This window comes from Trachypithecus francoisi, unplaced genomic scaffold (assembly GCF_009764315.1).
Source record: "Trachypithecus francoisi isolate TF-2019V2 unplaced genomic scaffold, Tfra_2.0 Lachesis_group0, whole genome shotgun sequence".
NCBI lineage: Eukaryota > Metazoa > Chordata > Mammalia > Primates > Cercopithecidae > Trachypithecus > Trachypithecus francoisi.
In genome coordinates this window covers 48542763-48568359 of record NW_022681453.1, presented here as the reverse complement: position 1 = coordinate 48568359, position 25597 = coordinate 48542763, and the positions used below count along the sequence as shown (strand labels likewise).

Here is a 25597-nt window from a genome sequence, read left to right as displayed (position 1 = left end):
CACTATGAGGCACAGGGAACCCCTTCTCAGAGAAGAGAACTCCCCTTCAGCATGTACCACCCTGCCTTGTCCAGGCTAGAGAAATCCTGCCCTTTTTGCAGTCTTCCTTGGAGGGCCTGGGACCAAGTTGAGATGGGTGGGTTAAGGAAATGGAAGACGTCAAGTCTGTGCTTAGACAGACTTTGGTGGAAAGAGAGCAGGACCTTCATTGCCCCAGGGGGAAGAGCAAAGCCAGCTTCTCAGGGGAGGGCCCCCAAACACATGCCAACTGGCTGAAGAGCGGTTTTTCCCATCACATTTCTGACCACTGTAAACAAGGCTTGCTTAAGGCAGCAACTGCCTGTTTGGCAAAGTGAGCCTTGGTGACTTTATCTCTTCTGAACATTTACCAACAGGAAAGTTAAGGTTATAAATATGACAAGTGACTCCGGGCAGGAGCCCAGAGGGTGCTGCTGCAAAAGGCCGGATTCCTTCTCCGTCTGCGCTGACTCTGTGCTGCTTTACACCAGGAAGCCGAACACGCTCTCCTTATGAGAATGCCTTCTCCTTCCGTCCGATCCAAGAGGAATCCCGGACACAGTGACCCACCCCTGTTCTGGGATACTGCCACAGAATGGCACTCAGAGTGGCTGAGTCCTGCTTAAAACTATTCTTTGGAGAAGTAGATTTCTACACACAATAATTGTATTGCAGCAAGTCACTACCTGAGAGAGTCTGATTTTGCAGAAGTTTTTAAGGATGATTCCAACCTCCATCCTTGTGAACCACTGGTCCAGATCACGGGCTTCTAACTGGGCCCTGCAGAACCCTGGGGGCTCCCTGCAATTCCTCCCCGCCATCCCAAGGGTCTCGTAGGTGAGGGAGCACTCTAGTTTCCACTCTTAACAGAGCAGCTTTGCTCTCGTCTTCAGTATTTAGTGTATTTCTGCATAAGATATTCAAACAAAGGATCCTGTGCGCCCCCCCGCCCATCAAAAAGTTTAAAAGCACTGAACTGGATAATCTTTATGATACCTTCAAACATTATGTTGCTAGGTCTTTTTTTACGTTAAAATATGTTAAAATATACTATACACCCCAACACCCCACAGCACTATTTCCCACAGAGCAAGGCACTGAGAAACGAGTTTTGGAAGGACTTCATTAAAAGGTGCTTCTGTCCATGGGGTTCCCAGGGCATTGATTCAAAGGAGAATTCTGCAAAAAGCTGAGCTAAAACTAAAATTCTGAAGACTTCCAAACAAGACATGATGAACCTGTGCAATTAAAGCCTTACTCTGCTTCCACAGTGGAAGGAAGTAGGTGTATGGGCGAGGGAGGGAAGGTCAGGGAGAGAGGGAAGGCGGAACAAGCCCGTGCCACCAGAGCTAAGCTTGGGAACAAGCACCTTAGCACTGCCCCTCTGACACTCATGGAGGGATTCTACTCCAGGCAGTCTTGGGTTTCATAAACTCAGAACTCAGCAGATGCCAGCTCCTCTAAGAGGCCTTGTAGGACCTGCATTGGGTTGGTTCCTCTCCTCTAAGGAGTGGCTGGTTCCATTCAGTCCAAGTGGCTGCTACCCTAGACTCAGCTCTGTGAAGGCAGGGGTGAGGTCCTGTCACCATGGATGCTGGGCACAGAGCAGGGATTCACTGATATTGATTAAATGACACACACATGCCTGGGCATCATCTCAACCTACTTCCCCTGTGGACCCCCAAGGCTGGCAGAGACCAATGACACCTGCACAGGGGAATAGTACAGGGGCACTGATCACCATGCTCTACCCAGAAACAGGCCCCGGCATCAGGGTGCCCCCACTCCCATCCACAGAGGTGCCAAGCTGAGCTGCTCAGGCTTAGTCCTCTGTGGGTCACTCACTCCCCCTTTGCCTGAACCCTGTGACTAGTGGTAGGGTTATGGAAGGTGGAGGGTGGACAATGTCAGGGAAACAGTGGCCTTCAGATAGAGGTTATCAGCCAGTGAGATGGTAACCAAGCCCTGAGCCTTTGGGGCATAAGTGCTTTGCTTCACCCAACTGGACTGCACAGTCCTGGCAAGAAAATCTAGGGCTGAGGTGTTCTAAAGCCCAAAAGAGGAAAGTCTGAGCAACTGACAAGAAAACTAAGGAAACTGATGGCTGAGATCCCACACTCAGATGGCAACAGGGATCAAGCACGGAGCACCACCGGCTGAAATGGGCCAGGCACCAAAGAAAAGAAAGAACCCAACCTCATCTGGAGGGGCCCCCACTAGCATGCAAGCCACATGGTACTGTGGGTCCAGCCTGGCCAACAGTGGGGTTTGTGTGAAATTCCTTCACTTTCCAACATGAGTCAGATCTGGCCAGGTGATGACCTCAGATCTCAGATGCTTTTTCAAAGTTGAGGCTCTTCAATCCGATTGAAAATTCAAACAACTATAGAAGGTATTAACGTTGCCGGTTTCTCTCAATTCCATTTCACAGTTCGCCTTACTTATCAACAATATAATTTCTTAGCTAATCCAGGCATAGAATCTGTGGCAAGTTTTTTTTTTTTTTTTTGAGACGGAGTCTCGCTCTGTCGCCCAGGCTGGAGTGCAGTGGCCGGATCTCAGCTCACTGCAAGCTCCGCCTCCAGGTTTACGCCATTCTCCTGCCTCAGCCTCCCAAGTAGCTGGGACTACAGGCGCCCGCCACCTTGCCTGGCTAGTTTTTTGTGTTTTTTAGTAGAGACGGGGTTTCACCGTGTTAGCCAGGATGGTCTCGATCTCCTGACCTCGTGATCCGCCCGTCTCGGCCTGTGGCAAGTTTTAAGTGAGAGCAATTCACTGTGGCAGTACCAACTGTGTAGCCACAATCAAGGTGTGACAGGCATCAAGTCACCTGGGGGACAAGGTCAGCCAGGTAAATATTAAAAGGCTGTGCCTTCCCCTGGCTAGATCTGGACTAGCATTATTTCCTTTCCATACCCTCATAACCCAAGTACACAGAACTACCATAGCTGACTGAAGTGTCTTAGGAAGAAACATTCCATCATAAAGGAGATGTTCAGATGCCTGGGTTCAAGTCTTAGTTCTGCACTCCCTGTGTCCTCTGCGCCTCAGTTTCCTCCTCTATAAAATATAATCATATAAGCAACACTAAAGATCCAGGATATCATAAGTGCCTAATGAACTTTGGCCATGGTTACACAAAAACAACAACAAAATGAACAAAGGATTTCTGGAATAATCAGTTCAGCAAAGATTTCTGAGCACCTCTTTCTGTAAAACACTGAAAGGCAGCCATTTCCTTTATTCAGTCAACAAATATTTAATCAGAACTTTCTATGTATCCAATTTTAGAAATCTAATATATTTAATTATCTAACCATCCATCCATCCCATTTTTACCTGAGCACCTAGATGTCTAACAGTGACAGGCTACAAGACACACACATAAACAGGCACATACAGACACTTAACAAATACATATGGGGCAGGCACCTATGTTGGTGCACAAGATGTGGTCTCTGGCTCGGTGGAGACAGCAGGCAGGCAGACAAGGAGACGCATCACTGACCCAGGCTTTTGCATCAGAGAACTCTGCTGATCTGGCCAGCCTTGGTGGCTCACGCCTGTAATCCCAGCACTTTGAGAGGCCAAGGTGGGGGGATCACTTGAGATCAGGAGTCTGAGACCAGCCTGGCCAACATGATGAAACTCCGACTCTACTAAAAATACAAAAATTAGCCGGGCATGGTGGTGCACTCCTGTAATTCCAGCTACTCAGGAAGCTGAGGCAGGAGAATTGCTTGAACCCAAGAGGTGGAGGTTGGAGCAAGCCAAGATCATGCCACTGTACTCCAGCCTGGGCGACAGAGCAAGACTCCATCTCAAAAAAAAAAAAAAAGAAAAGATAAAAAGAAAAAAGATAAAAAAAGAACCTTGCTGAATCCTTGGCTCAAGCAATCTGGCCCAAGTGAGAGGTGCTGAACCACCAGAGGAAGGCAGGCCTTGGCAGCCTTGCCTGAGCTCCCTCCATGCCCCCGCCCCCAGGCCCTCACCTGCAGGTCTCGGTTGTGGTTTTCGCACAGGAGTTGCAGGAAGCGGAGGATGGGCTGCATGATGGTGATGACCGCGCTCATCTCCAGGTCGTCCTTGGTCTTGTCGGCAGTGGCCTGGGTGCCCTCTCCAGGCTGGTAGTGGTCGTCGGGATCAGCCTCCCTCCTGAAAGTGGTGAAGGCTTTCCTGGTGGCAGCAGAGGCCTCCAGGAGCTGATCCCGGACCTCTTCTGTTATCTGTGTTGTGGGCTCTTTAGCTAGAAAGCAAGCACAAGGCATGAAAGGCTGCAAAGTCCTCACGGTCCCTGTTCACCACTCCAAAGGTGACACTCAGAAACCTACATTCCTGTATCTCCTAGAGATCTTCAAAGTTGGCAAAACACTCCAAGAAGTCACAATCTGCTTTCAGTCCTCGACAGGATTAAAACTGAGCCACGCCCTGCCACCTTACTTGTGGTGCTACCATTTTACCTATGCGTGCGATATGTTTTAGAGGAAAAGCCTTAGTACAGGTTCTGTCAACCTCAAAAATATAAGGGTCTGGGCCTCAGCTTCCTCATCTTTAAAATGGGAGAGCATTCATGAATAATATCTCAAGAAAGTTCTTAAGAAGCTCAACATAATGCTAATCACAATTATTGTTGTCGTAATGACAACTGACCCTTTTGTAACTGTCAAAGCACCATGATTAAGAATTCTGTGTTATTTTATCTCATCCTCAGAATAACCCCGTGAGGTAACCATGGCATTACAGTTAGCAGCATTGACTCCACAGCCAGACAAGCTGGGTTCAAATGCTGGCTCCACTGCCTTCTAGCTGCATGTCCATAATGACTTAATTACCATCTCTGTGCCTCAGTCCCCTCATCTGTAAAATGGGGATAACTCAATTTTATCTATCTTGCAGAGGTGACATGAGTTTGAAAAGGAGTGGAATTGTAAAGAACTTTGAACAGTCAGCACAGTGGCTGGACTATAATCCCAGCTACTCAAGAGGATCACTTGAGGCCAGAAGTTCAAGACCAACTTGGGCAACATAGTGAGACTACATCTCTACAAAAAAAAAAAAAAAAAATTGTTTTAAACATTAGCCAGACGTGGTGGTGCATACTTGCAGTCCCAGCTACTCAGGAGGCTGAGGTGGGAGGATCATTTGAGCCCAGGAGTTTGAGGCTGCAGTGAACAATGATCGTGCCACTGCACTGTAGCCTGGGCAACAGAGTGAGACAGAGCCAAGATTTTGTTTTTAAAAAAGAACGTTGAACAGTGCCTGATTCCTAGTAAGCACTTAGTAAATGGTAGCCATTCTTCTTTTTCTTCTCTTTAGCTCCATTCTAGACCAGCTGTTCTCAGCCAGGGGTGATTTTGCCTCCAACCCCACCCAGGGGACAACTGGCAATGTCTGGAGACATTCTGGGAGTAGGGGTATGCTGCTGGCATCTACTGGGTAGAGAATGTATATGCTGCTAAATATCTTACAGTGCACAAGACAGCCGGACAGCCCTGTAACAAAGAATTCTCCAAATGTCACTTGTGCTGCGGTTGAGAAACCCAGTTCTAAACTTGAAACATGAGGCTCAGGGTGCTTAACTTTCTCAAGACCACCTGACTCCAACACCTGTGGGTCTACCCACTCCCCAGTACGACTTCTCTTCTGGTGAGATACTGGATAAAAAGCTTTATAAGCTTTCCAACACCTCAGAAAACAAAAGAACATTATCTGACAAAGGACTGACACCCAGTTTTAAAATACGTATTTCCCTCAACTTTCTCTAACATTAAATATAAATCACAGGAAAAGAATATTCATGGATCCCTTGCCAATAAAACCCTAAGCTTGACCAAGAGGAATGTTCTTTATTAACAGGAAGATCCTTCTGAGCAGCAGGGCTTCAGCTCAGGTCACTGAGGAAGAATTACATCATAACCAGGCTGGCTTTTCTTCTGAAAGCTCCCATCATAATGCATTTTAGAGCACAGAAGTAATGAAAACAATGAAGGAAAACAAGGACTCCTCTGTTGTTCACGGTCCAGCTGACTGAAGACTGAAGAACATTTACCTTTTTTCCGTGACGGGGCATCCCTGTCTACCTCGTCGTCTTTCTTTTTATTTCCCAAGTCACTGGTGTTCACTGTCACTGTTGCTTTGATTTCTTGCTGTGCCACCTTCATCCGGTCATAAAACACCTTAAAGAATTTCTCTGACTTCTTATCTTCTGTCAAGCGGCAGAAAAAGGAGTGCTGCAAAGGAAAATCCATAGATTGTGAACACTGTAACTGACCAGAAACTGCACCCCACTCATGACACCAAAACCTAATGAAGATCAGAGCCAGCTGCAAAACCTCACGCATGATCTAAGTTTAGGTCAGCGTTAAGGACCACTCCACACACTGTAGTTCTTGGGTTCTAAGGCCTGAGGTTTTCAACACAGAGCCTTTGAAACAAATTGCTGTGACTGGAACAGAGACATAGGCTTTGGGAGCATGCTCGAGTGTCGTAGGCAGACTGTTGCCAACTAAGAACAACTCCCTTTCACCCTTGCACACACACAAAACAACACTGTTAATAATGAAAACCGACTTTTTGTGGGGGGATTACTGCAGGGCCAATCATTTGTTTAAGGGCTTCTATGCCCTCTTCCCCTGGGCAGAGCCCTATCAAAAATATACACATGAATAAGATATGCTGCCTGTGCTCATTAACAGGTTAGGATGACATGTCCATAAATCAGACTAAATTATGTTAAGTAAAAAGTGCTCAGGAAGCTACACAATTATATTACAGATGCTCAGAGCTGGTGAGGATGACACTATGCTATAGTGATTCCAAAATCTTCAAGAAAAAGGTCATCTTCAAATCGGGTCTCAAAGGACAGGTAAGAGTGGTTAAATGAAGAAGCTCAAAATGAACAGGTAGCTCTCCTCTTGGATACACATTTGTTTTTGGACCCACTGCAAGCAGTAGTATACACTGTTGATGGAGAAACACAATATGGTGTCTCAACTTCATTTATGAGTATTCGCTTTTCACCCCTTTGCAAACACCACACTGTTGTAAATTATTTACATAAAAATACAATACGGTCATTTAAAAAACAGAGCTCCAAACAATATATTTGCTTCTTCCAGGGGATCTTCTGCCAATTTCAAATCCTTCCATTTGGAAAGATGGCACTTCCCTATAGAAGGCAGTCCTAGGCTTCCAATCCCAGAAAGATCTTAAATCTTATTACCTTCTCAAAGCCCCTTAACTCTTGAAACTAATCCATACACACACCCCAATGCCTGATTCAGCAGAGCCCTAGGGAACCACCACATTTCCATCATCAACATGCAACTTCAGCTGCTTTGACTCTTCCAGCCATCGACTCACACACTTTGTGGACAAACATCTGTCCCGTCTGCCCACAATGCACTTCTTGGTCGTGCTCTTTTTCTTCCTTCTAACTGTTCTTCTTTACCTCTGGTTGTTTTTTACAGCACAGGATCCATCCTTCCTGCCTGTGCTCCCTGGTTTGTTTTCTCTCCAGCCATTGCCAAATGCCAGGACACAAGTCACCACCTCCCCTGTACTTGGCCTTGTCATCCTGCGTGTCACTGAGGCCTTCACGATTCCTACTCCGGAACGAAGGTAAGTCTGTAGTGTCCTCCATTGCCCTTTATTGCCTATTTTCTTTTCTTTTAGGTTTCCTGCTATTTCATCCATCCATCCACTCATCCATCTACCTCCTCATCCATCCATCCATCCATCCATCCATCCATCCATCCATCCATCCACCCATCCACTACTTATTTTTGCATTTGTCACGAGGTGGGCACTATGTCAGTTATAAAAGAAGTGAGCAAAAAGGAGCCTGGACCTTCCCCCCATGAAATTGACAGCCTCAGGAGGAAAACACACAGTAATTCAACAAACACCATAATAACTATTTACTAAATAGCCTTTTATCCCTACAAAAGTGACCCAGGAGGCTGCTGGTAAACAGTGCTGTGGCAGACACTCAATGCCACTGCCCTATTCTTATATTTCTGGTTCTCCCCCTAGCTAGGGCCCCCCATCTTTTGGGCCCACCACCAATGCCGCCTGCTCAGTGAGGCTGCCCCTACAGCAGCTCCCAAGCCTACTGCTTATTCTCCATGCCCCGTTTTATGTTCTTCACAGCAGTCAAGCCCTCTGAATTGCACTGTCGCACTGACTCTTCACCTGCTTACTGCCTTATGCAGAGCGCAAGCCCTATGAAGGCAGATGCCTCACTTCAGTGGTTTTCAGCTGCCCCCAGAGCACCTAGAAGAGACCCAGCAACACAGAAGGCACTCCATGATTATTTGATAAAAGAATGAATATAACCGGACACTTTATGGCTCCCCATAACTGGATGCCCCCTCCCGACAGTCAGATCCTTTTTATATTTGGTGGACATGACAGAAATAAATCTCCAAAATAAATGAATTCTAGAAAATTGCTCAAATAAGAGAAAGCAACTTTCAATTGTTCACTTCTTTGAGAGCTCTTGAACCCTCAGATCAACAAAAGAGACAAAAAAAATGGTGGGTACAAAGAATGCAACCTGAAGCCACCTAATTATGGTGACTGAATTTCCCACCAACACAGGCCATCCAACATCTCACCCATGTGGGCTCACAGGGGCTAAAGCCAGGGTGCACCAGAAGGTGGCCGTGCAGGACCATTCACTTCAGTTGCTATCCCAACCCTGTTCTTGTGGCATGGAAGCAGCTTTAAAAGCATTTTGGACAATCTGGTCATTCAAGGAAACAAAAGCCCTTCAACTAAGTAAGCAAATGAATAAATAAAGCCCGCCATCTGTCATCTGATAGCAGCGCCACGCGACACACACAGATAGCCTGCCACAGACCGCACTGTCTGACGGCCAGCCGGGTGACCCAACGGCTGTCAACCGCTAGGGTCAGGGTAAGAGAAGCTCTTATGAGATGAGGCAGGGCCAGGCACTGAGAACGCCACACTGCTGTGTGTGTTTCTGCCACGGCCACTAGGTTTGTTTCGCATTACTGATTCCAGCACTCGCTCACAGGTTCGAAGCAGCTGTATCGATAGAATGTGCTCAATAAAATAATAAAATGGATAATAAGGTCTAGAAGACACGAGTAAGCACAGAAGATCAAAAAGAGAATAGGTTGGGAACTGGAGAATGGGGAATGAGGATTCAGAGGAGTCCCAGGCCGGGCTCTGAGGTCAAGCTGAAATGAGAGGTGTGCTGAGTTATACTACTCTTGGTATCAAAAGGAGAAATATAACCAGTGCCTCAATGGAAGGAAGGCATTTATTTTTTTTAATTCTGTTTGAATAAATTTTTTAAATTAAAAAAGTTTTAAGTTCTGGGGTATCTGTGCAGGATGTGCAGGTTTGTTACAAAGGTAAATATACGGTGGTTTGCTGCACCTATCAACCCACCCATCACCTACATATTAAGCCCAGCATGCATTAGCTCTTTTTCCTAACACTCCCCCCCAACCCCCGCCTCCCTCAACAGGACCCAGTGTGTGTTGTTCCCCTCCTTGTGTCCATGTGTTCTCACTGTTCAGCTCATACTTATAAGTGAGAACATGCGGTGTTTGGTTTCCTATTCCTGCATTAGTTTGCTGAGGATAATGGCTCCTGGCTTCATCCATGTCCCTGCAAAGGCCACGATCTCATTCCTTTTTATGGCTGCACAGTATTCCACACTTTATGGCTGCATAGTTTATGTACTACAATTTCTTTATCCAATCTATCAGTGATGGGCATTTGAGTTGATTCCATGTCTTTGCTATTATGAAGAGTACTGCAATAAACATATGCATACATGTAACTTTATAACAGAATGATTTATATTCCTTTGGGTATGTACCCAGCAATGGGATTGCTGGGTCAAATGGTATTTCTGGTTCTAAATCTTTGAGGAATTGCCACACTGGGAAGGCGTTTCTTAACAGAGGAATTAGCAGGGCAGACTTTGCAATCAGACTGCCTGGGTGTGAGTCCCAGGTCCTTGACCCACTGGCTTTGCGGCCTTGGGCACACTGCCCAGCCTCTCTCAATCCACATGGAAGGGCTGCCACGATGCATACCAAGTGCTCAGTACAGTGCAAACTGATAGTGTTAATTTTGTTTTTCTACTACCATTACATTAGTAGAATGTGAAAACCCCAAGGTGAAGGTAACCCTGTGAGCAGCTAGCACACAATAGCAAGGTGACAGCTGTGTTTCCAGAGTCAGAAAAGCCTGGATCTCAGCTCCACCGCTTACTAGCGAGGGTCACCTTAGGAACTGACAATGTCTCTGAAACCTGAATCTTCTCACCTGCAAAATGGGTAACAATCGTACTTCATGGATGGTTATGAAGGCTCAGTGAGATCACCACAGTAACACGATAGCTAACACTCACTGATTGCTTTCGAGCTACCAGGAGCTCAGGCAAACCTTCACATGTTATCTCACCCAAAAACCCATGGAGCTAGTTACAATGATTATTCCTTTGGAGAGCTCAGGGGGCCCTGAAAGATAGTACACATCAAATATTTTAGCACAGACCCAAGATACCCAACTACGAAGAACGCAGTCTCCCCAGGATGCCCAGGGATCCTCTAACAGGGAGGATGTTAGAGCTTAGGGTGTAAGTCCCCTGACTGAGAAGCCAAATAAAGACACTCCAAGCCGGGTGCTGGGGTGCACGCCTGCAGTCCCGGCTACTCCGGAGGCTGAGGCAGGAAGATTTTTGAGCCCAGGAGTTCAAGGCCTACCTGGGCAACATAGTGAGACTTCTGTCCCAATGAAAGAAAAAACTTAAAAAGGTACCCCCGAAGGAAGAAGTGGGGTTTCTAGAAGAGAAGCAGTGGTATCTGTTGCGAGAGTAGAAGTGAAACATGATGGTAGTGTGGGTAAAAAACTAACATACTTCTCCTTAGAAGGGGCATGCCCTGGGAGTGAAGGGAGGCAGAGGGGCAACTGTCCCCAGGGAGGGCCTTCTGGAATTGCTGGCTGTGGCTGCGGCTGCTGGAGGTGTTCACCTGCCCCCTCTGGTACCTGGTGTGACCTAGACTTAGAGAGACAAGAGCCCTCCACACAGTCACAGACCTGTTCATTAAGCCTCTTTCTGTAACGATGCAGGGTTTGGGTGGGGAGTGGAGTGTCCTCCTCGGGACTGTCTCCTTACGTCTGGTGGGAGCTGAGAGCAGAGGAGGTGGGTGCACAGCCTCCCTGCCCCAGGCTCCTGAAGCAGGGCCCCTCTACGTGCGACATCGCCTCCCTCTCTCCCCCTCCTCTGAACCTCTTTCAATTCATCCCTCTTCACCCTGACCAAGAGCAAATCATCAGAGATTTTACTTTTTCAAACTCTTCACTCCACCCCACCTGGCAGATATGAGGTAGCCCTTCAGGTGATGGTGAGAGAAATCAGAATGGTGGTTGCTAGGCACCCACCAACAGTGAGCTGAATACATGTGGTACATATAAAACATGGAATACTACACAGCCATAAAAGAGATTGAGATCAGGTCCTCTGCAGCAAAATGGATGCAGCTGGGGGTCATTTTCCTAAGCAAATTGATGCAGGAACAAAAAACCAAATACTACATTTTCTCACTTGTCAGTGAGAGATAAACACTGGGTACTCACGGACATAAAGAGGGGAAAAACAGACACTGGGGAGTACTTGGGCGGGAGCAAGGGTTGAAAAACTCTTGGGTACGATGTTCACCACCCGGGTGATGGGATCATTTGTACCCCAAACCTCAGCACCACACAATATACCCAGGTAACAAACCTGCACATTTACCTCCTGAATCTAAAATAAACGTTCAAAAAAACACCAAAATGGTGGTCGCCTCTGGGTGGTGGGGGGTTGTGAGTAGAAAAGGACTATAAATGGGAATAAGACAACTTTCTGGAAGGAAAGAAACGTCTTGATTAGGTTGGCACTTTCACAGGTGTGGTAGACAGAATGGCCCCCTCAAACATGTCCATGTTCTAGTCCCTGGAACCTGTGAAAATGCTGCCTTATGTGGCGAAGGGGAATTGAAGGTGCAGATGGACTAAAGGCTGCTAATCTCTGACCTTAAAGTAGAGGGATGAGCTTGGATTACTCAGGTGGGCTCAACATAATTACAAGGAGCCTTCACAGTGGAGGCAGGAGGCAGGAGAGGAGGGTAGCTAGAGGCAATGTGAGAAGGCCTCCACTCACCATTGCTAAACCTGAAGATGGAGGAAGGGACCACAAGCCAAGGAATGTGGGTGGCCTCTGGAGACTGGAAAAGGCAAGGAAGCCTTCTTCCCTAGAGCCTCCAGAAAGGAGCGCTGGCCTGCCAACACTTGCTTTAGTCTAGCTAGTAAGACTCATGTTGAACTTATAAAACAATAAGCCACTAAGTTTGTAGGAATTTGTTACAGCAGCCACAGAAAACTAGTATAATGGGTATAAAAACATTTGTCAAATCTAATCAAAGTCTACATTTAAAATCTGTGCCGATGATTATATGTCAATTATATCACAATAATAATAATTTAAAAAAGATAACAGAAAGTCTGCTTTGTTCCCAGAAAGCTGAGGAACTCTGTAGAGGGGCCACATTCTGAGGCTGCCTCTCCACCAGAGGGAACACCATCTGCGCGCCCCCAGGCTGACCCCTCCTTACCCTCCAGTCATCTCCAAATCACATTTGATTCCAGAGCCCTTTCCATATAAGCTGTCTCACCAGAGTCTTAGGAGATTGCCAAGGCAGATATCATCATTCATAATTCTGTCACACTATAGATGAGAGAGCTGGGGTTAGGAGAGGTCAGTGACTTGTGGCAGAGCCACAACCAACTCTCCTCCTGTCTGCATGTTGAACCAATACAGACAACCAGCCCCAGCAGTGAGGCCGGAGTCAAAGGCAGGGAAAGCAGAAGACACGAAGCTGGTCTGTGAGCAGATCCGCAGCGCCAGTCCTAGACATCCCTGATGACAGGTCTGACCCAATATGCTTTAAGCAAAAGGCCAGGGCAGGGGCAGGGTGAGGCAGTGACCCCGGCAGTGGCCGTTTCCATCCTGAATCCACTGGGCAGGGGGAACAGGAAGTGGGCATGGCTGCTGTCAGCCAACTTTCAACCACAACAAAAGAGCAAGAGAACGCAGATCACAGAACCCTGCAGCTGGAAGCACTGGATTCCGGCAGTTTCCAAATGCCTTTTTCAGCAGGGGAACGTGCTCCTCTCCAGTCCCCAAACACCATCTTAGATAAAGACCCCCCTAGATAAAAGAGAAAAAGCAAAACAGCTCCACATGAAGCAGAGCAAAGAGGGTCTCCTCCCTCTCGCCATTGAAACTCCTTGGAACTCCAGGAGAGCAGCACTTGAAAACCACCCACGTCGGCCATCCTTCCACATTCCACAGATGAGGAAACTGAAGCCCAGAAAGGGAAAGGGACTTGCCAGGGTCACACAGAACCTCCCTCTCCTGACTGCCCAAGACAGTTACTTTTGACCACACTGGGGTGTGTGGCTGGTTGAAACCACAACCCGAGTTTACATTCTCACCTTCTGCTAATTGTCAAGTACACAATGTTCCCTCCTTGGGTTGACTGAGCTGTAGAGGGGCCAATGAATCGGGGTCTCAGATTAAAAGAATAACAAAACTACCTTTTCGGATCAGACTTGAAAATAATAAAAGATTGCTTAATTAGCCTGGCTCCCCCATCCTCCCCCGGCCCCGCAAGTCCTTGCAAAGCCATGGAGCGTGGTTATGATGAGCCTGCCTCATTTCAGGAACAAGAGCCACCCTGAGGTTAGGGGCTCGCAGACAGTGGTGGCCACCCTGGTGACAGCAGGGAGACAGAGGGCCTGGAATTATCATTGGATGCAATTTGGACACTAGTCTTTGGCCATTTACATAACACCCAGCTCCTTTCTGGATCCACCTATCTTACCCTTCCCTGGAAAGGGGTATTATTATTAGACACATAGCACTTTGCATCTGAGTAGTTCTTGGTAGTAATCAAAGTGTTTTTCACACCTAATGTTTCATAACAACCTTGCTGGGCCCCAGCTTCCATGTGATGCTGACATGGCAGGTGGTAAGACCCTCGTTTTTCAGCTAAAAACCCCTGGGCACAAATGAGGTTAAGTAAATTGCCCACGATCACATGGCTGGATAGCAAGGAGCCAAGACCATAATTTAGGTTCCCTGACTTCCAGTTCTCCAGGAACGCTCTGCCTAGCCAGGTGTGTTTTATTACCTAGTTCAAAGGCGGACACTCCTTTCTTTAGGTGCAAGAGGTCACAGACCTAATCAAACTGTGTAAGCAAGTGGTCCTGGAGAGAAGAATAGGAGAGACAAGTCCTCCCCATGACCTGGACATATATCCATGAAGCCATCTTTCCGAGAATTCGGGAAGTTCAGGGGAACAGCCAGGCTTTGCAGTCCAAGGATCATGGCGCTTCCTGGAATGTGAGCCAGCCCACCTGTCCCCCTTCCTGGGCCACCAGGCCATTCTGGGGGAGGAGCCACTTTGCAGCGTCTCAGCTGCAGGACAGGGCGGTGGTGGGGAGCATAGATGTATGTGTCCCAGGGTGGAGCCTGGCGGGAGCGGGGATGGCTTGCAGGGGAGCAGTCCAGCACAGAGTGACAACTGCGGGACTCGGATCCTTCCCCAAAGAAAAGCATTTCCATCCGCTCTGAAAGTCGGTCCACCTTTCAGAAGCCCTCGCTCTGGGCCTTGAGAGAATCCAGAGAATGAGATTTTCCATCTCACTGCCTCATAAGACACGGCCCTGACCCATCCAGCCCACGACACCATGGCTGCTCACTTATCTGCTGCAAAATGATTTAAGTTCTCACACTAAGGCCAAGAATTTGAAAAAATGTGGCTGCTGAACAGTGAGCCAAAGCTTGAGTTTCCACCAGCTGAGGTAAATTCTCTGTGGGCATCTTTGATTTTTCCCTTTTCACATCAACTCTGGGAGTCTCAGGGACTTCAGGGGACATCTCCAACCAGACTAACCCACTCCTGCCCAGCTTGAACAGATACTTTGTGGGTGACACAGCAATGCCAGTGGCTACCAAGAGGTGGGGCTTACCTTGGCTGTCTTCCTACACCTGTGATTAACTGAGAACTCGCCACTCCCTAGGGACCCTCTCTCTGCAAGTTTTATTATAGTGAATGGCAACTGAACATTTCCAATTTGCTGGGTGCTAAGTGCTTTATATGCATTATCTCATTTAATCCTCAGAACTACCCCATGGGGTAGGTGCCATTATCATCCCCAGTTTACAGATGAGGAAACTGAGGCCCCAAGAAGTAACCTGCTGAGTCATCCACCTAATGAGTGCCCTGGCACCCAAGCCCCACCTGTCTGACGCCTCAGCCCTGTTCCCAACCACTTGCTCTGTTAAACGCCTCTCCCCTGAGCAGGAGTCTGTCCTGTTCTGAACACCTTTTGGCATTTTATAATCCACCCCACCCCTACCCCTACCCACCAGGTCTTTCAGAGGCATAAACAGGCTCCTCTCACAGTAAAGAATAGTGGCGGAAGGTACACCTGCATTCGAATGCCTCAACTTTCCCATGACGTTTAATACATTTGTTAATATGGGCTCCCAAACAATCCCCTTCTGCAAGCTGAAGGGTTGCCAGGGCTGGGGTAATAAATTATTAACAAAACCATTGTCACACAATGACTGCTGTGGATCTGGAGTCCTTCTTCTAGAAACCAATGATTACAATTCAAACTCAAAGACCAGGAACCATGAACTAGGTAATAAAACACACCTGGGTAGGCAGAGTGTGCCTAGAGAACTGGAAGTCGGGAAACCTAAATTATGGCCTTGGCTCCTTGCTATCCAGCCATGTGATCATGGGCAATTTACTTAACCTCATTTGTGCCCTGCATTCTTTAACTAAAAAATGAGGGTCCTACCACCTGCCATGTCAGCATCACATGGAAGCTGGGGCCCAGCAAGGCTGTTATGAAACATTAGGTGTGAAAAACACTTTGATTAGTACCAAGAACTACTCAGACGGAAGGTGCTACAGTTGTCTAACAACAATACCCCTTTCCAGGGAAGGTGTAAGATAAGTGGATCCAGAAAGGAGCTGGGTGTTATGTAAATGGCCAAAGACTAGTGTCCAAATTGCATCCAGTGATAATTCCAGTTGGCTCTGGTAGGTTGAATGGCCTCTAAGTTGACAGCAAAAACACAACGAATAGCAATTCCCATTAACCGTCACAATGTAGATTTTTTTTTTTAAGTTTGGATGGCATAAAAACAGAACAAGACCGTATCTTTTGTGGGAACATGGATAGAGCTGGAGGCTATTATCGTCAGCAAACTAATGCAGGAACAGAAAACCAAATCCGCACGTTCTGGAGTGTAAGTGAGAGCTAAATGATGAGAACTCATGAACACAAAGAAGGAAACAATAGACACTGGGGTCTACCTGAGGGTGGAGGGTGGGAGGAGGAAGAGGAGCAGAAAAAATAACTATTGGCTACTAGGCATAGTACCTGGGTGATGAAATAATCTGCACAACCCCCTGTCACATGCGTTTACCTATATAACAAACCTTCACAGGTACCCTGAAACCTAAAGCTAAAAAAAATTGGCTGAAATTTCACTAGCTATGGAAGCCAAATTTCTGCACGTGCAGAGATAAACATCGTTGCTTCCACTTGTCAAAGTTTAACACACCCAAAGGCAGAATACAAGCTTGTGTCAGACCCTCCTCTCAAACAATCCCAAGCCTTTCCACATAAAGCATTTTCCAACATTTTAAACCAGTCTTGACTTCAGTAAAATTCTGACCTATGAAAAGGGTCTAATCATTAATACAATGGGCATTCAGAATTTAACACTCCCTTGGCATAAATTATCACTCACCCCAACAAAAAACTTTTTTGCAAGGTCTGATGGCTTCCAACCAGCCAACATCTGCAGCTCTCAGTTTACCAACCTCTCTCAGGTTGTTTCCAGCTTTAATGAGCTCAGAAATAACTTCCAAGTAGAAAGGAAGTGATGAAGTGAAGCAAGTCTGTATTGGAGAGGTGTCAACATTTCAATTTCATGTTTCTGAAATAAGGTCCTCCCTCATCCACACTGTACAGTCACCTCTTAACAAGTGAGAGACAAACCAGTTTCAACTACCCTGCCAGGTAAGGGTGGGGCAGACGCCCGTCGCTATGCCTGACACCTGAGAGAAAAGGTGGCAGACAAGGAATCCTTCCTTCACTCATTAATCTGGTCACTGGGCTCTAGGGAAGGGCCTAAGCTCCAGGGTCAAGGCCAAGGCAGGGGATCTTCATGATGATTTTCAAGGTGAACTCAGTTTTCTTCAGGCGGCAAAGTCCAACCTGTTCTATTAAAAATACGTTTCAGGATCCAGTGTGGTGACTCACAGCTGTAATCCCAGCAGTTAGGGAGGCCCAGGTGGAAGGACTGCTTGAGCCCAGGATTTCGAGACTAGCCTGGGCAACACAGCAAGACCCCATGTCTAAAAAAAATGTTTTAAACTGAGGAAAAAAACACCTTTCTTCTGAGACAGAAAGCTTAACAGCTCTCCTTTCCTGTCTCCCAGTGCCCACGGGAACCGGGACTTACTGGGAAAGCTCTGCCCTATCTGGTAAGCAACGTGGTTCCCTACACCCTGTGTGGATCAGAACACTAACTGTGTCACACATATTCATCAACAACTCAACAACCAGCAAACAGTAATTCCTAAAAAATACATTTAAAGGTATTATCTTAGGAAGCCTCTGATGGTGTAGGCAGGCTGCTGGCAACCACTGTTTCCAGCAATATTTAACAGTAAAACCGGATTTCAGAGAAATAGGTCAGCCACCACTCTGGAGGACCCTGTGGCTCCGACCCAGGAACAAGAAGTTAAGGACACTCCAAATTTTCTCTGGGTTCAGTGGTCAAACAGATGCCAAAGGCCAGTATCTTCGGTGGGGATACAAGGCACCGCCATCTGTCTTGTCCAGCCAAGTCATGAAGATTGGAAATCCTCCAGACAAAACAAAGATGACCAGTGGAGTGGCAAATCAACGATACCTTTGAAAACAGACATAAAATAGACGCAACCTCAAAATTTGCCTGAACTGGAAGGGGACCATGGTAGGAAGCTCCTTGGTAATCCTCCAGGAGGGCAAGAAGGTGTTCTGGTGGCTCTTCAAGCCAACATGAGGCTTATTAAAAAGGTACTCTAAAGCAAAGGAGAGTTTGGTTCGATCTCAGGAAAGACTTTTGCCCAAGGAATCAGAGGGGCTTTAACATTTCAGTCCATAAAGAAGGAATGAACAATGTGAATTGCATGTCTGGGCTGCAGGAGACACATGCCAGCCTCTGAGGGTGGCTTCCAGGGTTGGTTCTATGATTCAATGACAAGTATCCTCTGGTGGCTCTTGTGAAACTCTCAGGTCCTGTCTTGGCTCACCCACATGATCACTGTGGGAACTGTGGCCAGGAGGACACGAAGACCTCCTCATCAGACCTCCACCTTGTCTCATGAACCCTGAAAAGACAGATACAAGAGGTGCTTGGAAAATTCTATCACTAAGTCATCCACCCGGGAGGAGGGTCCAGTGCTGAGGACCTGGCAGTGACTTGGGTGCTATTCCTCCATGGGGGCGGCAATCTGCATCGTGAAGAGTGAGGGCTGAAGTAGGAGATGCAGGGTTAGGGGAGTTGATCTCTGGGACCAACTCCCCAGGTCTTATTTCCATTCTGTGTACCCGAGGGGCAATGAATCAACACCAATCAACGTTTCCTGTCCTCAATGCTCCAAGGTTCCCAGGGAATTCAACTTGAAAGGTATACTGATGCCAAGAATATTCCTTGCCCCACCCATTTTCTGTGTTGGTGCAGTCACACGGCTCAGTGAAAGTGATCTCTATCCTGCATCTTTAGCAACGTAGAAACGTATGCAAAGGGGTGACTTAGGAACTAGGTGGGTTTGGACAGCTCATTTATTAACTTCTATCCTCAGTTTCCTCATCTGCAATGGAGAAAGAGGAGGAGAATCACTTGAGGCTCTACTGCAAAGAGTACAGGAGAGAAAACAGGTGAGAGCCCACACAGTACCAGCAGGGTGTCTACACCAGCCACGTTCCCTTCTCTGCTCTCCACACACCTGTGACAAGGACACTTGGCCATAGAAGCTGAAAAAAGTAAATCCACCCTGGCCTGCTGGAGGCAAGGACACTGGCTCACAGATGGCAAAGCATCAAGCAAAGCAAGTGCCTCCTTGATGAAGACTCTGCAGTCACCCCCAGTCAACTCCAGTTCTTCCCAACTCAGCTGACTCTCGGGTACAGCCAAGTCTGGTCCTGAGCAGAATGTGCTGGGGCTTCTCATGTCTCCCCACCCTGCAGACCCATTTTGCTGTGTGCTGGCCCACCAGATAACTTCCACATGGCCACAGAGAGCATCCCTGGCAGCTGACAGTAAGATGTACAGATGGCCGAGTGGCTAGAGCAGGGCAGGGTGAAATCACACAGCACTCATCTGGGTAAAGCTGCTTTGTATATTAGGGCTTTGGCAGCAGCAGTGCATATCTAAGCAGGGGACAGGCCCAAGCCAACTTGGTGCCCTTTAGAAGCACTGACTAGGGATTGGCAGGAACCACAGAGATCACCTCATCCAGCCCCCACTTGATGACAAGCCCGTCACCTTGGTGGAGCAAATACTTTCCGCAGCTCTGCCCCTGACTGACCGCCATGGGGTAGACCACGTCGGCCTCCTTCACTCAGCTCCTCCAACATCCCAAGCACAAGCCAACCCACTTCTGGAATGCTCTTGCCCTCTGCTACTCTTCACGCAGCTCCTTCTCTTCCCATCTGCTGGGTCTCAGCTTGAATGGCATCTCCCTAGAGAAGCCCTCCCTGACCACCCTTCGTGGCCCCTGTTTGCTTCCCCATCACACTTCTCTGAAGCTGTGATTTAGCTGATTATGAGCTGATTTCCTATCTCTGTCTCCCACAAGACTGTAAGCTCCTGGAGGGCAGGGGCTATGTTGGTCTCATCCCTGACTGTATTAATGCCAACGTGTACAGCACCTGACACCCAAGGAGTGCTCAGTACATAAACATCTGCTATATTAAGCTGGCTGTGGTGGCACAAGCTAGTAGTTCCAGCTACTCCGGAGGCTGAGACAGAAAGATCTCTTGAGCCCAGGAGTTCAAGGCCAGCTTGGTTAACATAGCAAGGCCTCTTCTCTCTCCTTCAAAAAAATTTACTATATTAATGAATGAACAATAATCCTGAAGGAGGTGCAATTCCAAAACACTCAAGCCAAGCTTTGCATCCACGGCAGCTGAAGTATAACTTTATGGCCAGAAGATCCCTGCATGTGAAAGCTTCAAATTCCTGCTAAGTGGGAAAATGCAGCACACCGCTGACCAGCCAAAGGCGGCTGATGTGGTGTTGCCGCCTCTACAGGCTTATCCGGTTTTTGCACATAACTCTGTGATGGGCTCAGCCTGGCTGGGGATCCTTAATCCACTGAGTTAACTGTTAACTACCCCGGCCCCAGTGACATAGCGGCTTGCATTATTAACTACAGCCCAGGAGGGATGATCGTTTGTGCACCTTCCGTCTCCGAACCTGGCTTCCTCCCCAGACTTGATAGCTACAAGCTCTGGGCTGAACAGTTTGTGGGTTTGTGTTGCAAGGAGGCTAATAAAAACATATTTCTCAAATACCGTATGGTAAGGGCAACTGAAACACATCCTCCTCGAACAGCAATCAAATAAATATATTTTTAAAGCCCTGAATTCCAGGGGCAAAAAGAGGCTTGAAGACTTCAGAGGGTTTACAGGACTATCCCCTTCAGTGTCAGGGCCATCTTGATGAAAAGTCTAAAACCCAGGCATAGGAAATTGGTAGAAACTTTGAGAGAGCCTCTGACAGTTTCAAAGAGGAACTCAGAGGACCTCAGGAAATGTGAGCAATGTGAGCGGGCATAGATTTCTCAGTGAAAAGGAGGGTCAAGAAAAGGCAGAAGAACCAGAGGTAACTGTGAATATCAAGTCAGTTCTCAGGGAAGCGGGGGTCCAAGTGTGTATGTGACGTGCCTTTGTTGTCCCTGCATTGGGAATCTAGCTGTTGGCAACTTATAATGAGAAAACAGTCTCAACCATGAAGTTAACTCTGCTGGAAGATTTCCAAAGGGAAAGTCCCTCCAGTTACTCAGAGGGGGAAAAAAAATTACCTACTTGGTCTGGAATCCGGGGATCTTTTATGCAGATGTCTCTAACAGAAGTTAATAAAGGGAAGTCAGCTTGCCTCTGATTATTCAAACAGGCTACTGCTGTTAAGGATTGCACAACTTCTGGGCAAGGCAGGGGTGGGTTTGGCTTTTAAAAAATTTTTTCAGCCTGTCCTCATGGAACTATGTATTCTTTTCTAAGAACTTTTTATCCTAACCTCCCTGCTCACATCTTCTAAGTGCCTCTGCTCTGGTGGGAATGTCATGGACAACACAGAGCCATCTCAGAAGCCTCTGTGGCCACCACCAGGCCAGCCAGGGTGCAGGGGGCCACTCCCGGGGCAGCCACAGGGTTCTCAGCAAGGTGCATTCGTCGTCCCTGCTGAGAATCGGATGGGGCAGCATTTTTTTTTTTTTAAATTAAATGCAAGCTGAGTCATTTCAACCTGCAACCTTCAGGTAACAGGAGTTACCCAAGCTCCAGGAATTATGACTGTGGGGTAAACCATTCTCTTGTTTTCTTGTGGTTCTATTTTCTAACACACTAGAGGAGATGGAGACGTCATCACTCCACCCAGGGCAAGAGGACAAAGGAGGATGCATGGAAATAGAAACGGCCCTTCTCCTCCAGGCCATACTGATTGTCCAACTAGCAATACACTTCATCTGGTTTTGGAGCAATCTGAATTTGGAATCTGCCAGAGAAAACTTCTATCAGGCAAGATGGAAGACTCCTAGGATAGGTCCCTTTGATGGAGGGGTTGGTAATAAAAAAAAATCACGGGAAAAGAAACAGGGAAACAGGGAAGGGTGGAAAAAATATACCTTAGAAAACAACTTCTGATGTCCTGGGGCTACACAATGGGGGAGCTGAGCACTTAGGAAGGAGAGGGAAAATATTCTGTTTCCGGAGACAGCTCCAAGAATCATGAGTAGGTGTGAGAAACAAGGAAGCTTATAGATTTAAAAAAAAAGAAAGAAAGAAAGAAAGAAAGGGGGCAAAAGGAAGGAGTCAGGGAAGGGGGGAGTGAGATCTTTGAGAGACAGGGGAATTAAAAAACACCATAGCAACAACTCAGTCCACCTACCCTGGCCGCCCACCCACAGCCAGATTCTTTACTGACGCATTTGAGAACAAGCTGGTTCCTACCAGCTCAGGAAGGTGAGCAAACCCAGAGAGCTCATTAAATCCCTTCTCAGCGACTCTTGTCTGCCTGCAGATAGTGAGCAAGGAGGATATAAATAGAAGTTATATAACATCTCTTTGTTGATTCCTGTGCTTACCAAAAAAAATGCAGCATGACCTTGTTTTTCTTTAGAGTTTGCCTCGGCCTGCTGGTTGAGGACTTTAATCCAGATAGGAATCATCTTAAAGTTTAAACAGCAGGATATAGATTTCCAAGGTAAGGGTGCTCTGCATGGTCGTCCAAGTTAGGAACCCTCAGGGTCAAGTCCTCCTCGGAGGACTAAAAAAAAAAAAAAAAAAATCCACTAGCTCTAAAACAACAACAGCAGGTATGGAATCTTGTGGCTTCCTCTTAGAACATTTCCTGAGGTAAATTAAGGAGTAAATTTGATACCCAAGAGCAAAGCATCATTAAAATGGCATCTTGGGTTTTCTAAAGGAGGTTGGAGCACCACAGGTATATTCAAAGGTAACTGATGGTTTCTAAATATCCTCCAGGCATAATCAGTTGTCTTTTTGTTCCTTAACAGGCATGACGGTAAGAGTCCAGTGGATGGAAAAGGCCTCCTACTTAAAGATGCTGATGGAAATGAGCACTGCACAGGGCAACACAAATCAGGTCCCCTGAAATCCAGCCCAACCTGGCTAGACTCTCCAGTGCCTGTCAGGGCCTACGAACAGGTCGCTTCAGTGTCTTTGTTAGGGGATGGTTACAAAGGAGTACATGCTTATAGGGTATGCTGCTGAGCTCCATGATTTTGACTTCACGTCTAACCTGTTGATGCTACAAAACTCTTTTAAAAACAGTTACCATGGGAACTTTTCCCTAGCAAGCATTCTTCCAGAAACGTTAAAGGTGCTGGTGAATTCAATGCCCTTGGTGTCAATAAGCTTTTGCTGAGTCTTAGAATGTGTGGCTTGAAACGAGAGGACTTTCAAACATATAATGCAAAATTTCCAATGCAAATGTCTTCAGGGTTAAGTGTCAGTGAAACAGGGTGGAAAGTAGGGGGGAATAAAATGACCTCAGTGTGTATGGAGGCCCCAGTTAAGCATTTGAAAAATTCTATATACAGTGTTTTCAATGCATCATGTATCAGCAAACCAAAATACCCCATAGGGCTATAATCAGCTCAAGGGGTTACCTCAACAAGAGATGCTCTGGCTGTCACTCCTACTATGGGATTTCCTCTCTCATCAGAACTAGTAAGTGGTCAAAACCACAATAATGCATAAATTAAGGCAGGGAATTGGGTATCCAATGTGAGCAATTGAAAAGGTACCCATGTATTAGCTATTTGCCATTACGGTACTGGAAGTGCTCAGATGACTCATAAAATGACCAGAACAAAAGTTTATTGTTTTGTTTTTACTTCAAGAAGATAAAGAATCACGAATTAGTATTCAAGGTTACCTAATACTAACCCTTGTCTAACATGTGAGGAACCAGATCTAGCGTTAAAGGGAGCTGTTGTTGGGACAGGACAAGAGTCCACATCCCCTGCCCAGCGCCTGGTTCTGGGTCATGTCACCGAAGCGCATCAGCCCATCTGTCAGCCAAACCCCACTAGCCTTGTGCCTTCTCTTCTAAATCCCTGAGGAGGAAAACAACTTCTGCCTTCTACAGTATGAACAGTGAGGGTCTGCTAGGAACCAATACAACTTCACGTCCCGATGCAGCAATGTTGCCAGGTAACAAATGTAGAAATATACTCCAAAAACTGTATGTGACAATATACAACCTCCGCTCTGCAGCTGATAACCGAGGGAGTGTTAAAACACCGTGTTCTCTTAACACTTGGGCTTTTGGTGTGAAAATAAAATTAAATGGGATACTTCCTCTTGTAAATATAAGACAGGCATACAACTCACACATGTATCCACTAATTGGAAATAGTAGAGGGGTTTGCAATAGCTCTGCAGTGCATCCCAGCCTTCACTCTTAACCTCAAGATGAATTCCAGAAAACCTACAGAAACAATAACTGAGGAACCTTTCTTATATCGGGGACAAGCTCTCCTCTAACGATTGCGAGGAAGGAACCCACCAGAAGGACACCAGCAGAAATTAAGGAAAAGCTCATACATGGTTATAAAACAAAATGTGCTTCCGTTCCACTTCATCTGATAGGTCTACCTTGAAAACTCATTGGCTAACCAGGCAGTGACTACTTCCTTCTCAGATCAAATAATCAGTGTGGCCTGTTCCCACCCTGAACGAAAACAAGATAGGCGCTGCTCTCTAGGAGGCAGAGCTCCAAAGTGGGTACAGGGCACTGAATAGCTCCCTCACATTGGACTCATGTAACTTAAAGGCTGGCTAGCATGGTAGAAAGCTGAGAGACTTCTGAGGGCCTTGTGTTCACATCCCAGCTCTGCCGACTGGGTGACTTTGGGTAAGACACATGGCTTTTTTCAGACTCATTTTCCTCATCTGCAATTGGGACTATTCCATGTAGTCCAGACAGAGTACCTACTGGCTCCATGCACAGTGCTGGGCACTTTATAAAAATGAGAAGACCCTCCTTCCTTTCCCTTCCCCCAAACATGAATATTCTTCAACCAGTACAGACTCAGACGTGGGGAATATCTGGTGCATTTAGCTTTTCTGAGCAAAACGGGCAAAAGCTGAGATCTAATAATCCTCACACGATGCCAAAGAACATATGCTTCTTTAGATGCAAGCGAAAAACAAAAATTGCTATTAATCTAACTTTTCATAAGGGCCCTGATTAGATGAGCTGCTATCAATTTCTTCCACAGTGAGGAAGTTCTGTAGGACAGTCTTATTGTCATTAACTTTCCTAAGACCTGGGAACCTGGAACTTGCTGGACGTACATGTATGTAGCACATATAATTGTCATGTGGCAAATGAGCTGCCCAGTCTGAAAGGAAAAGTCTTTCATGATTTCCTCCTCCAGAATTCATGGGCAGACCTTATAAACAAAGCAAATACACCGACCACTCAAACTGCCTTCTGATTATCAGGAGGGCACAGTGTCTCCCACAAAGACTCCACTATCAAAGACAACAAAATGTGGAGCCACAAATTCCATCCTGCCTGGCAAACAGATGCAAGGTTCTTGAAGCGGCCATGTCTGTGCCTGGAAAATCGATGGTGTAAGGAGGTGGCACGGCATGGTAGAGAGGCTACAAACTCATGTTCTGGCAGAAAACAAACCCTGGCACAACTACCAGCTGGCTCTGT

At 46.8% G+C, this 25597-nt stretch overlaps 1 protein-coding gene and 1 long non-coding RNA gene across 12 annotated transcripts in view; one reads left to right on the top strand and one right to left on the bottom strand.

Moving 5' to 3' along the window:
- The window catches only part of ITPR1 (inositol 1,4,5-trisphosphate receptor type 1), a 356972-nt gene that overhangs the window by 76548 nt on the left and 254827 nt on the right, over window positions 1–25597 (bottom strand). For all 11 annotated transcript variants that reach the window (XM_033210504.1, XM_033210510.1, XM_033210513.1 and 8 more), the window contains 2 exons: window positions 6068–6248; window positions 4011–4264 (listed from right to left, as the gene is read on the bottom strand). In XM_033210504.1, coding sequence (XP_033066395.1) covers window positions 4011–4264; window positions 6068–6248 — 435 coding nt within the window. The remainder of the gene's footprint in view (window positions 1–4010; window positions 4265–6067; window positions 6249–25597) is intronic.
- Window positions 21316–23742, top strand: LOC117083175. Its single transcript, XR_004436982.1, has 2 exons — window positions 21316–21967; window positions 22920–23742. It is a non-coding gene; the product is annotated as an uncharacterized LOC117083175 (long non-coding RNA).